Source organism: Aotus nancymaae, unplaced genomic scaffold (genome assembly GCF_030222135.1).
Source record: "Aotus nancymaae isolate 86718 unplaced genomic scaffold, 86718_ANA_hifiasm-v0.15.2.pri h1tg000006l, whole genome shotgun sequence".
In the NCBI taxonomy this organism is placed as follows: domain Eukaryota; kingdom Metazoa; phylum Chordata; class Mammalia; order Primates; family Aotidae; genus Aotus; species Aotus nancymaae.
The window spans coordinates 79,019,159-79,034,093 of record NW_026988417.1 but is presented as its reverse complement, the minus strand read 5'-3'; the positions used below and the strand labels follow the sequence as shown (position 1 = coordinate 79,034,093).

General features: G+C 31.5%; 1 protein-coding gene across 8 annotated transcripts in view; it reads left to right on the top strand.

Moving 5' to 3' along the window:
- Positions 1-14,935, top strand: part of MAPK10 (mitogen-activated protein kinase 10) — a 562,186-nt gene that overhangs the window by 498,809 nt on the left and 48,442 nt on the right. For all 8 annotated transcript variants that reach the window (XM_064368902.1, XM_064368904.1, XM_064368906.1 and 5 more), the window contains 2 exons: positions 10,334-10,516; positions 14,477-14,601. In XM_064368902.1, the coding sequence (XP_064224972.1) occupies positions 10,334-10,516; positions 14,477-14,601 (308 nt within the window). The remainder of the gene's footprint in view (positions 1-10,333; positions 10,517-14,476; positions 14,602-14,935) is intronic.

Sequence of the window (14,935 nt, the reverse complement as noted above, 5' to 3'; positions counted from 1 at the left end):
CTTTAGGATTGTGTTTTCTATATGTGAAGAATGCCACTGGTATTTTGATAGGGACTGCATTGAATCATAGATTGCTCTGGGTAGGATGGACATTTTAACAATATTTGTTTTTCTGATCCATGAATATATAATATCTTTCCGTTTTTTTATTTTCTATTCAATTTTTTCAACAGTATTTTAGAGTTTTTTTTTTTTGTAGAGATCTCCCACTTCTTTGCTTAAATTACTTCTTAGGTACTTTATTTTATTTGTAGACATTATAAATGGGATTACTCTTTTGATTTCTTTTTCAGATTGTTCACTGGTGTCATATAGAAATGCTACGGATTTTTGTATGTTAATTTTGTATCCTACAACTTTACTGAATTTCTTTATCAATTTGAATGGTTTTTTGATGGAGTCTTTGTTTTCGCAAACATAGCGTCATATAATCTGCAAACAAGAATAGTTTGACTTCTTTTCCAGGTTGAATGGTCCAGAAATGCTGTCCAAGAGCCAAATCGTAAAATTGGTACCTCAGGAGCCTGCTTGGTGCTCTACCCACACTGTGGCCAAGCTGATGCCTAAGGTACAAGACAAAATCCCCTTTATTTTCTCTCTACTTTTTTGTCTCACCCCATAGTCACCACAATTGGGAATGTGCCAAGTCTCACCTGAGGCCAGCAAGTCTCAGAGTTTCACCCAAGCCCCTCAACATAGCACCTGGGTATTGCTGCTGGTTATTCAGGGCCCAAGGACTCTTCAGTTAGCAGGTGATGAATTCTGATATGAATTGGTTTTTCCCTTTAAGGCAATGGGTTCCCTTCTGTTTTATGGTGTATCTAGAAATCTCATCTGGGAACTGGGGGCTGGAAGGGAGGCCTCACAACTCTGATTGTTGCCCTAGCCTACTGTGGTTGAGCTGATGTCCAAAATGCAAGACAAAGTTCTTTGCACTCTTCCCTCTCCTCTCCTCATGTGGATGGAAGAGGTCTCTTTTGGAACTGTGAGCTATGCACCACGACACTGATGACTCCAGGCATTTATTATTAAGAAAACCTTGCATATGTGCTCTTGTAAACATATATTCATAGTACCATGGTTTGTAAAAGAAAAAAAAACAATAAAATCTGTATATATTCCAAAGTCTACTTATAGGATAATGAGTTAGTTATAGATACCCATAGAATGAAATACTACTCAGCTATGAAAATGACTTAACCATGTCCAGTCCATAAACATGAATAAATCTGAAAAATATAATGTTAAGTTTTTTAAAAAGCAAGTCACAAGCAAGTCACAAGAAAGTGACTTAACCATGTCCAGTCCACAAACATGAATAAATCTGAAAAATATAGTGTTAAGTTTTTTAAAAAGCAAGTCACAAGATAATGGGTTAAGGGAGGGGTGATGCCAGCACTCCCTTAGGTGCTCTGGCTGGTGTCTCAGTAGGTCACATGCCCCGAAAGTCCATTGACTCTGGGCCCAGTTCAGGACTAGGACTCTCTTAGGAGTTTCAGTCCTAGTGACCTAGACTGCCTTTCAAGTTTGTTCTCAGCCCCAGAGCAGTTTAGCCTGCAGTGGTAAGGCTTGTGGGAACTCAAGTACTGACTGTTGGGATTGGCGATACCCCTCTGGCTAAGGCTGGTTTAAATGCTCCTCCCATGGGCAAATGTTGGCTGAGTTTGGTTTGATTTTAGTTTCTGCTGTAACAAGGACAGCATTGAGTTCAATTCCTCACAATTGCAACTCTCCCTCTCCCCGGCACACAGAATTACTCTTTGCACTATGCTGCTGGGGATGGGGAAGGGGTGGGACTGGCAATTCAAGACAGTTTCTCCTGCCTCTTCAGTACCTCTTTCAACAATATGAAAATTAAAACCAGATACTATGAGTGGTCATCTGATTTTTAGTCCTTATGAAGGTGTTTTTTGGTATAGGTAGTTGTTAAATTAGGGTCCTTTCAGGGGGAATGATTGGTGGAGCCTTCTATTTTGCCATCATGTTCTGCCTCCTCAGACACGTACCTTAATATATGAACTAACTCAAGAGCAAACCTTAAAATGTTAAAAAGATATTGTATCTTTTATCTTTTGTGCCTGCAAAAGTTTGACACATTGTTTTTAGTAGTAAGAAATTTAGATAACCACACAGTTCTTAAAGGAATTTTTATGCTACATTATAGTAGATAATGTTAATTGAATTTTATTCAATCAAATATGTTTTTAATTCTCTATAAAAGAATCAAAATTTAACTGTTGGGATAATTTTGAGGGGTGAGATGCAATGAATTTTATCATAGTTGACATTTTATTTAAGAAATTATAAGATATTTTATATTAAACAAGTGAGTTAATATTAAAAGCATAACTTTTGAATAGGATTAATAGACACACAATACGCTACCATTCAGGTTAAAAAACAGTACATTCCCAATACTACCTAATATTTTTATGTGCTCCACAGCAGCCACATCCTCCCTTTTCCACACAGAGTTAGCCATAGTTCTAAATATCTATTTTTACTATATCTGTGATTTTCCTTATGTTTTTACCATATGCAAATTTATCTAATTTAAGCAATCTATGGTTTAGTTTTATGTATTTTACATACCATACTGTCATCATTATCTTGTGACTTGCTTTTTAAAAAACTTAACATTATATTTTTCAGATTTATTCATGTTTATGGACTGGACATGGTTAAGTCATTTTCATTGCTGAATAGTTTTTCAGTCTATAGGTATCTATAACTAACCCATTATCCTATAAGTAGACTTTGGAATATATACAGATTTTATTGTTTTTTTTTTTTTACAAACCATGGTACTATGAATATATGTTTACAAGAGCACAAGTGCAAGGTTTTCTTAATAATAAATGCCTGGGGTCATAGGTGTACACATTTTTAACTTTCCCATGTAACATCGAATTGATTTCTAGAGTAACAGTTTATATACATAGCTGTCTGCTCCACATCCTTATCAACTTTTGCTATTGTCATATTTATTTTTAAATTTGTTACCAATCCCTTGTATTTAAAATACTATTTCATTGGAGGTTTAATTTACATTTCCTTGTCTACAAGGGAGGCTAAGGATCTTTTTCTGTGTTCATGGGCCACTAGCATTTTCCTTTGGTAAAATATCTCTTTTATAAAACAAAGAATGAACACAGTTTTTTTTATTGTATTTTTTTCCTGTTGATTAGTAGACATTCCTTATATAATTTGGCATCTAATTTTTGTCAGTTTTATGTGTTGCAAATATCTTCTTGTATTTGGATTATTTTCCCATTTTATTTTATAGTAATTTTAGAAGCTGGCAGTCTGTCTTTTCCTATAATTTATATGTTTTATGTCTTCAGAATCATTTGAGACTACTATATTGTGCTATAACTTTACTGGAAATATTTTAAAGTTTAGTTTCTTATATTTAAACCATTAGTCCACATGGAATTGATTTTTTTTTCCTGTGTGAAAGAATCCACTTTATTCGAGTTTCATTTATTGACTAGCTTACTTTTTCTTTGCAGATTTATAATGCTGTCTCTCTAATAAGTCTCCATATATCTGGGGGAGGGGCGTTAAGTCCTAGGCTCTGTGTTCTGTTCCATTGGTTCGTCGGTCTCTGGATCGTGAACACCCTTTCTTAATGAACATAAATGTATGCTCTTCACTTATATCAGTTAGGGTAAATACTCTTCTTTTTTTTTTCTTGGTTATCTTTAGAAGTATCTTGACTATTAATGCACCATTGCTTTTCTATTAAGATTTTAGAATTGCTTACTAACTTTTTAAAAAAGATCCCTATTGGTATTTATTTTGGAGTTGTATTTAAAGTTCACTTTTGTATAAAATGCTATTTTAATTAAGATGATTCTTTTAATCTTTCTCTTGAACATAAAAGGATCTTGGCAAATGTTAATTTAGATAATTATTGCCCTGACTTAAATATACTATCAATGCCCAGTATTTTAGTTTTCATTTTAGGCTCATAAATTGACAATATTATGATTTTTTTTTTTTTTTTTTTTTTTACATAAAGGTGGTTTGTTTATACTTACCCTTAGGATTGCTTGCTATTTTTTGGCTTACCGCTACTCCTTACATTTTGACCTTTCATTTTGAGATTATTCTTATTTTCTCCTGAAGTATGTCTTTAGGAAGTATCTTTAGTGGAGTCTTTGATATTAAAACTCTATTTTAATTGAGGTTCCCTTATCTGAAAGACAGTTTAGTTAGATACAGAATTTTACAGTGAAATTGATTTTCTTTTGGCATTTGAAAGATATTATTCTACTTGCTTTTTTTTTCCAGTATTGCTGGTAAATAATCAGTTGTCAGTGTAATAGGCATCTTAGGAGATAATCTGTCCTTTTCCTTCATTTGGGATTTTTTTTTTCTTGGTATTTGATTATCTGCTGTTTCTTTACAATGAGACTCGGTGTGAGTTTCTTTTTATTTGTCTTCCTTGAGAATCATTGTTTCCTAGATTCCAACCTTTCTTCAGTTACTGGAATTTCTCAGCTGTTGTTTCTTTGAATATTTTATTTCTTCCATTCTTTGTATTATGTCTGTACAAAACTCTGATTGGGTGTAAAATAGACATTAATTTATAACATAAATATTTTTGAGCACCTACAGTATACTGGATACTTCTTGTCTCCAGAAATACATTAGTAAAAAAAAAACTGGCAAAAATTCTTATTATCATGATATTTACATTAAAAAATGCAAGATACTAAAAGAAGGTGATAATAGCTACAGAATAAGAGAGACCAAAATGCTAGGATGGAGGCATGAACAACCTCAGTCCTCCTTTTTTAGTTTAAATATCAAAAATTTTTTTCAACTATGCTTTAAGTGGTATGTATGTTTCCTTGACCTCATAAAAACTTGATTGTCTCTTCTTAACTTCCACTGTATGTAGTATTATATACAGAAATGAATGTAATTTTCCAGATTTGGTCTTACAGAACAGAATGCAGTGTCCCTAAATTTCTCTTAAGTAGAGTCTATATTTCTGTTAGTGTAGGCTGTTTGTATTAGCTCTTTTGTTTGTAATTATTTACCAAATTGGAAAGGGCTTTAGTATTTTTCAGCTTTAAAATAGAGATGCCAAATTACATGATCTCCAAGGCCTCTTCCCACTTTCAAAATACTATCTAATGCTGAGAGAATCAAGTCCAATATTTTTGAGATCAGAATATCATACAACTGAAGGTGGGTGCTATTTACCAAAAATAAAATTACCAACAAAAAATTAGTCTTGTAAGAGACCTATGCAAATGAAACACCCCAAAGATTAACCTTCAATAGCTTAATGAAAATTCTGCCATTTCAACACATTAATATATATTGGATTTGCTTGTATGTTACATGCCTCTCCATTTTTTTTTTGTTTCTAAGTAGAGATAGAATATAACAGTGAATAGATTTATATAAAGCTTTAAATATTAGCCTTTGGATATTCCATGTCCCATATTATACCACTAGCAATATGCTAGTGCCAGTGTACAAATAGCCTTTGACTTAATTTGCCAGCTTCATGTTGTGGATGTGTTTTGGCCTACAATTCTTCTTCCTATGCTCAATTATAATTAAAACAGATGTTAGTTACAATTGCTCATTAGGTCTTATTCATATTTCCTGTTACCAGAATCTGACAAGGACTTTTGAAAGGAAAAGAACATTTTCAAATAAAAAATACCCTAAAAACATTTTTTAAAGAAACAAAACAATTCAAAACATAAACATGAAAATCTAGATTCAGAACTCTATGTTTGTGCATATATACACATATATATCTTTATAATTATTTTTAGAAAAAATTCTTTAACAACAAATTTAATCACAAAGAACTATAATTAGTACTTTCCGTGGATAGTACTCCCCTGGTAATAGCAGCATACAATTTCAGTTCTTCGACCGATGATAAGGGACAGAAATCTCCATTTACTGGGAGCCTACAAGTACCACTTACTATAATTTCCCATGACTTTTGCAGGAAAATTGCATGGGCAAAGAAATAAAGATTGGTACTTTTCTTTCTCCAAGTATTCTCAGGTAAATGACCCCCAATTTTTCAGTAACAAATAGGTGTGGAATAATCTTTCGGTGAATTTGATCCTTTTCTTATTTGTATCATAAAACTGAAACATGTTAGTATTTTATTCTTACAGATGGACTTAGTAACTCACAAGAGACTTTTGGTATATTCTACACTAGTATTTCTCAAAATATAATTCCATACTTGATTACAATTACCACTGGTGTTTTTGTGATATCAGCCCAGACCTGTGGACTCAGAATCTTGTAGATCAATGAGTAGGGAGAAGGGATCTGTATTTTTGTAAGTTCCCTGTGTTATGAATATTCAAGTTTAGGAACCACGGTTTGATATAATAATGCGTAACACGTGGCACATGTGCCTTAATTTCCTTATCGTGCATCTGTTGCAGACATACTAATTGATCACAACATTTTTTCCTGCAGAGCTAATATAAAGCCACACAAGTCTACTCAACATTGTGCCGAAACAGCTGGTTGGCTTGGATGATAAAAATATCTCTTGGAACAATTCTATACCAACATTGCTATTTGGCAATATTGTCCTTAGGAACATAGCTAAGAATTTAGAGACAAACACTGATGTTCTTTAAATTGCAAAGAGAAGTCAGAAAATTTTTGCATAAAGAATTGGATATAAGGCCTAGAGCAGAGTAGAAAGCAAGCCAGAAACTATGAGGTGTCAGCTCTGGAAATCACATTCAAAGTAATAAGCAATGAATGTTAGAGGAAAACATAAACAGACAATGTAGTCATTCAAAGGACACAATTGAATGAGGCCATGAAATAGCTCTTTATGATTCCATTTAGTAAGTTCTGAAGTCTTAAATATGGATGGCATAAATTATTTTCATAATTATGACCCAAAATACCCAGAAAAGGATAAGTCTTATAAGGGGTCTGTGCAAAGAAGAGGCCCCAAAATTGATCTTTTCATACCTTAGGTTTAAGGCTTTATTGTTTTAGAAAGTTCCCTTACAAAGGAAGCTAAAGAAAGAGAAGTGCTTGAAATGTAAGTTATTAACTAATTGATAATATTAATTAAAAATATTTTCAATGTTAGGATTTCAGATACTCATTTTTACGTTCATATTTACTTTGTTTATTCTCCTATTATAGCACTATTTATTGAAAAACTTAGTAATAACATTTGTATATTATCTTGACATCGTGCTGTATAAAATTGAACGTCTTGCAATATAGCTCCACTTTTATGTAGTCAATTTAGAATTATATCAGGTGATTTACTGTCAAATAATTCTTACTAAATGTCACTTTTCTATTTGTATTCAATGAATTTGATAAGGGTATATGTTAAGGGTGTTAATTTCTGAAACAGTACATCAAAAATATAAAAACAAATATACTTATTGCTTTTCTGATAACTGCACAGGGTTAGGATCTGTAAATCCTCACTCTATGTGGTATAAAAATGATAACTTATGGATATTGTAAAGCAAATAGATTATTCTACAAAAATGGTTTTGGCCATTCTTTAAAAATATTTATCATGTTAATAATTAACACATAATCATAAAATCTAGTCAATATTTTATGTATTTTAAAAATGTAATCATTGTGGAAATCTCTTTTTCCATTTAAAAGATCACTTTATTTTCTATATAAAATATTTTTTCTGTATAAAATATTAAGAAAACTAATTGTTTCAGGGGAATATGTTAGCCTGATAGACTAAGGAAGGGGCTTCAGAGACATTCTTTAAGGGAATTGCTTGTGATAAAACACACCATTAATTTTATGGCCACATTAAAGCAATTTTTTACCGTATCAATTCCAAATTTACTCTTTTCCTTACTGGAATACTTGAAATAAGCACTGAACATGCAAAAAAGAGATAGGACTTCTAGTCTTGGCTTAGGTTAGGTTAATTATTATTATAAAGAAAAATCATGTGCTCAACTAAATTGGACATAGTGGTTCATGTTAGTATCCTATGAACATCTGGAAAACACGTACTTACCATATGTAGATATACATACCCATATGTTTATGAGAAGAAAAAACTTGAAATGGATTGGTTAAATAAAGACACAGACTTTTAAAGATGACTGCAACACAGATTTGCAGTATGAACATTGACAATGATAAAGATTCTTGCCACCCTTCTTTTTGTAAGCCATTGCATCGAGAACCACAACAGTGTTTCATTTAAAAGCAGTCTAAGGCAGGCATGAGCACGAGTGTGTCTATGTACTCTAATTATGATTTATTAAAAGACGCATTTTAACAATTCTTATTTAACAAATTCCAGAATATCTGACTCTCTTTAAACTTTAATGTAAAAGCATCACTTTTTTTGTTTTGGGAATACTTCTTTGAAAGCAATTCTTTACTGTATATGTTTATGATTCTAGTAAATGTAATTAGGATATAATACTATGTTGGGATTATTTTGCCAACTTTGTTAAATGACTTATTTACAGAAAATCTGACATCCTCTTAGCCTCTATTTTAAGTTTGACATCAAATGTTTAGAATTTTGAAGACGTTTGGCCAATGATGAAATGATAGCTTGGCAGGGCGTGGTAACCCAACTGTTTAAAAAATATGTCTCTTCATAATTTATAATGACAAGCACTTAGGTTTTATTTTACTACACTAATGTATTCTATTTAAATATGTCTAAGTACTTATCGCTTACCTATATCCATAGTAGTAATACAGGCTCTTGTCTAAGAGTAATTTGTAACTCTAACCTTATATAATGTTTTAGTTTCATTATTTCTAGTGAATTACTACTGCATTTTCTCATGCACATGATAATTAGATGAGCTTTTATCAAAGCATATTCTTATTTAATTATTGCTACTATTTTATAAAGGCATATTATTGTTTTTCCCACATTCATATCTTATGTTGATAGTCTGTAGTTATATATTTTTTATTTATGTATTTATTTATTCCAATAACTGAGAGAATATGTAATAATTTAAGTTTTATTCAGCCAGATTATAGGGAGGAAGAAGAGGATTTGCAAATTAATTTGATTTTATCTTTGTTCAATCTCCTAACTACTGTGTATTATATATTTATTTTTGTTGAATACAGTTAAGTTTATCTTTAATCAGGACTGACAATCTTTTTTAGTCCAAACCTCTTGAATAACTAGGAGTAAAGACTTTACAAACTTCAACTAAGTAATATTAAAGTAAGAGTCCCTTAACTGTCATACCTTACCTTAGTGGAATGAATTAACCAAACACCAAAGAACAGAGTTATAGAAGAATAAGCAATGTAGGAGAGAATACTGCTTGCAGTATTGGATGTAAGGGGAATTTCCAAGGTCTCTATTATTCACTGACACATGGCAAGGAAAACTGTTTGAAATCAGTTGTTTCCAGCTGGTTCTTCAGAGTAGATGGTGTTTATCACTCTCAAGGCTCTGATATATCAAATATTAATGATAGATGACAAAAAGAGTCTTAGTCAGTGAGTATGTCTGCCAAAAGAGCTAGCTCCAATTTAAGAGGGTATTAATTTTCATAGAGAGGTAATATTTTTTCTGTGGTATTCCTTAAGCTTAATATACTTTCTAAACTTGGATGTACTTGGATAGAAATCTGTTGTTTTAAATTAAATTTCCTCTGTTCACTCACATATTTCATTGAAAACAATATTCAGTGATGTCAGCGGTAAAAATAGATATGAAATAGGTGACTTCTTTCTTTAATAAATATGATTTTTAGGAATTTGGCAAAGAACTGAGTTGTTTTACTATCAAAAGTTATACTGATATGCATGATGTATACAAATATAAAAAAATTCCAGATTTTTAGAGAAGAAAAAAAATCTTAAAGTTAATTTAGGAAAATGAAAATGAATATAATCTAAAATATTTGTTTACTTATCATTTAAAAAATATAAATAATAGAGGTAACTTCAGGATAAAAACGTCACTGTAATGTGTCATTATATATTTTTATTTTAAAGCATATGATTATATAGAAGTTTATCTCAAGAATATGAGATTCTTCTTGTGTTATTTGAATAACTTTTTATCTGTACAACCCAAAGACTATTTCATGATATCTTCTTTTTTAAATAATTACTAGTTTTCCAAAAGTATATAAGTTTCAAAAGTGAATTTAAAATTTCAAGAAGACTCATACCCTGACAAGTCTGATTTTGCATTTTCATGCTTTGTTGCTTATTAATACTCTAGTTGCATTAGTGACTGTTTAGGACTTTGAGAAGAGTTAGCCTCCCAGTTGTTGAAAGGCTAGTGGTCTGCACTTCCTTTTTCCCTTAACTGTTCAATTCTCAGATATTGACCAGTGGAATAAGGTAATTGAACAACTAGGAACACCATGTCCAGAATTCATGAAGAAATTGCAACCCACAGTAAGAAACTATGTGGAGAATCGGCCCAAGTATGCAGGACTAACCTTCCCCAAGCTCTTCCCAGATTCCCTCTTCCCAGCGGACTCTGAGCACAATAAACTCAAAGGTATGCTCTTCAGGAATGACTTAAAAACAACTATGAGGGTGACGGGCCAAAGAAGTACACAGTATAGAGACGTCACTCTCTTTCTCTTTGTTTCCTTTTATGTTTAGTTGACACATGATAATTGTGCATATTTATGGAATACAGGGTGATATTTTGAAATGTGTATGGAGGTATAATGGTCAAATCAGAGCAATTGGTATAACCTATCACCTCAAACATCGATCAATTCTTTAATTGGCACAACCTCAAGTTAAAGAGTGGTATTTCTTGGAAGATCTTTCCTACAAAGGGGAGAAACCATGGATTTTAGGTCTGAATATTCAGAGGGAAGGATAGTGTGATGATGCTGTGCACTATGTATTTCATGGGGGGTTATGTAGAATCCTAAAGTTATTTAACTCTGAAAGACCAATATAGTATACATATATACATTGAAATCATGGTTTCAATCCTTTTTATTACCTAAAAATATTTTCAATGCAAGGTTTAGTTGCAAAATCTTGGAGATGCAGATCTGAATTTCTTTTTCTTATAATTTATGGAGTGCTTAAATTTTTTTTTATTTTAAAATAGTAACTGAGATTTTATATAGATTTTTTATTCAATATAAACACTTCCATTAATAAGTCATTTTTTCCTATCACTTTGTTGGCAGTTAATGTATTTGATTAGCAAATATCTTCACCCACAAAATTGACTTGATAATGCCTCAGTCTCATTTGGAGACATGGAATAAATTTGGCAATGCATAAATTGTAATATAAATAATATACTCAAATTCTTATAATTTGGGACAGTCCTGGAAATCTGATTTTGAAATAAATCTGTTTCCCTCTTGCCTGGTTTCAAATTTGTCCCTCTGCCTTAAAATCTGTATGACCCTGAGCAAGTTACCTAATTTTTCTTTCCTTCTTTTAACAAATGAACATAGAGAGAACCTACCTTATAGGGTTGTTGGGAAGATTAATTGACTTAATAATTTGTCGAACACTTACAGCAGTGCCTTGCTCACTGTGGATACTCAGTGACATTAAATATAATAAAAATAGTAGTTTTAAGATGTATCTATAAATTGTCAAAAAAGAAAAACTTAGGACACATGCTTTTTAAATTTAGTCCCAAATGTTACATGAACAAATTAATTATCTACAGACTTAGCTTACAAACTTAATATGTATAGCTGAGGAAGACTTAGACGAGATGAGGAATCTAAAATGTGGTGCCACTGTTTTCCAGGATGTTTTTATACCCTCCGAACTTTTATCTAATGGGGTTTAAATGTGCAACACTGTTTCTGTGCTCTTGACACATGTTGCACAGTTGGATTTCTTCCTTCAGCTGCCTCTATGGACTCTCTTACTGACAGTGGACAAAATTATTTCTAAATCTACTGCTTTTAAGATCAACATTGCCTGTATCCAATTTGAAAAAGAGCTGATACTCCAATTAAAGATCTTATAGAAGTCATGCCTTCGTGATACTGAGATATCAGGCAAGAGTAATCCCTTCTTATGAGGACACTTGCAACAATACAGAGACAACAAGGCCCTCATTCAACTATTGTATGAAATCACAATAAAAAGGCTATTAAGATAGTATGTTTCATAGTATAATTACAATTTTCTTGAGTTTACTTTTTAATTCAATTTGAATCTCTGCAATTATATTACTTTTGTAAATGATAAACTAGTTTGCATATTTGATTATTGATTTTAATTTTTAATATAAAATTGGCAAATATAAATAATCATAATATACAAATAACCAAAGAGAAGAATTTATTTTACTGTATTTGGAAAAGAGCATAACACATTTGCTTTCAATGAAAGAATGAAAGAGAACACATTGAAACATTTTCCCATATTGTTTCCTAACAATAGTATTGATCATTGTTTCTTAGCAAGATGATTTGGTCTTGCTGTAGTTCATGATCCTATTCATGAACAGTCCATTCTAATCCCAACTTTTTCTAAGAGCAGAAAAATGGATGGAATTGATGAGAGAATCTATGAGAATTGTACATGAATTTGGATGTAAAATTAGTTACAAATTAAAGAGATCTTTAAAGCAATGAATAAATAAACACAGCCCTGTTAGGCTATTAGGAGGCCATTGGCAATGAGAAAATTAAATATTGAATAAACATATAAGTATTTCTGTATTTTTGTTATTCCTGTGCAGTTCAGAGTTTTAATTTAAAAGTAATAATAATTTATAGAATTGAGTTTCCCAAAAAAATGGTTAATAAAAATAAAAAGTTCTCAAATTTAACTAGTGATTTTTTCATATTTGTTAAGAACATTAAAAGATATATTTATTGATTATCAAGTAAATTGTTAATTATTATCAATTACTAATTGGTAATAATTTATTAATTACCAAAAATACAGGTAAAAAATTAATTGCTTTATTTTAACTGTAGTATAATTAATATTATGTGAAAAATACATGAACAGCACTAGAAAAAAATATGCCAATAATCATAGTCATTGCCTCTAGCTAAGGGGTTAGATATTATTTCCTGATTTTTATATTTTATATAATTTTCAAATTTGTAGAATTAGTCCAGTTGTCTTAATCTGAAATTGATTAAATAAAAACTGATACATGTCCACAGAGTCATCTGTGTTGATTGTTTGAAAACCAATTTAATTTTGTCTCTTTAATTTGATGTCTTACCATGTTTAGAATAAACAATATTTTAACTGTTCAACTTTCAAATCCATTGAGTAACAATATTGATTTGATGTATTCATTTCTGTTAAAACTTTATGTAAAATTGTACATATTTTTAGAGATTAAAATTAATGTCTTTTAACAATGTTATTAAATAAATATACTATCACCATGTAATTTTATAACTGTTACTACCCACAACCATAAAATTAGTTATGATAACATTTACATAATATAGAATTTTTCCTTAGTGTCTGGTGTAGCATTAGACTGGCTTCAGTCTTTAGCTACTGGATTTCATCAAATCATGATTCCATTGATTAAAAAATGCCTGATGATTACACGATGTAAAAATAAAATTCAGTAGTTGAATGATATTATTTCTATCACATCAACTCTTATATTGCTTTTATATATATAAGAAATTTGTGGCTGGGAGCAGTGGCTCACTCCTGTAATCCCAGAATTTGGGAGACTGAGGTGGGAGGATCCATTGAGCTCAGAGTTCGAGACCAGTTCGGGCAATATAGGGAGACCTTATCTTTACGAAAAAATAAATAAATAAGATAAAACAGCCGGACATGATGGTGCATGCCTGTAGTTCCAGTTACTTGGGAAGCTGAGATGGGAGGATCCTTTGAGCCCAGGAGTTCCAGGCTGCAGTGAGCTGTGGTCATTCTACTGCACTCCAGCCTAGTAACAGAGGGAGATCCTGTCTCAAAAATAAATAAAAATAAAATAAAATTAAATTAAATTAATAAACAAAAAGAAAAAGAAAAGAAATTTATCTGATTCAAACTGTTAAGTCAATTTGTATACTTGAATTAAATTAAAATTCTGATAATTCTGTTGTATGGATAAGAATATAAAGACACTCATGGTAATTAACTTCAAACAGCCATCCACACATTTGTTAAACATCATGCATTTGCACTTTCCGTGCTCTTTATTCTGTTCATCCTATATTCACACAGGTTACCAAAGATGATTACTTTGCTTGCATAAACTCTCTGGGTTGATACATCTTACTTAGAAATTTGAGTAAATAATTTTATATTCAAAGCATTATAACCCTTAGAGAGCCTCAAAATGAAGCCTTAGGCTTAGAGACACAAAGAAACAGGTGTAAAATGCATTTCCTTTTCCATCACATCAAAGAATTTACCTGATGTTTGGAAGGAAGATACTATTCCATACTTTATTTTCTTAATTTCCTCCCTGTTCAACAAATTTCCTTACTGAAATCAAAATCTTACTAATTATTTTTCTCATTTATTGTTTCAGCCAGCCAAGCCAGGGACTTGTTGTCAAAGATGCTAGTGATTGACCCAGCAAAAAGAATATCAGTGGATGACGCCTTACAGCATCCCTACATCAATGTCTGGTATGACCCAGCTGAAGTGGAGGCGGTAAGAAATAGGCTTTCTTTACTTTCACAAACAAAGCACAGCTCATAGCAAAAACTGAATAAAACTAGAAGACAAAAGAATTCACAATGGACTTGTATAAATTTTCTAAGTCCAAAGCCTATTATCTGCCCCTCTAAAAGTTATTTTCTTCAACATATGTTTTAAATATATTTTTTTGAGGGCTTACTATAAGAGGGGATGATTTAGTTCAACAAGCCTTAGATGTCCGTGACACACTACCATTGTTTCTGTTAAATTGCTAACACTTGTATTTCTTCTTGCGTGTTTAACCGTGAGCCTCTTTTAATGCAAACTTAATGGTATGAAACAACAG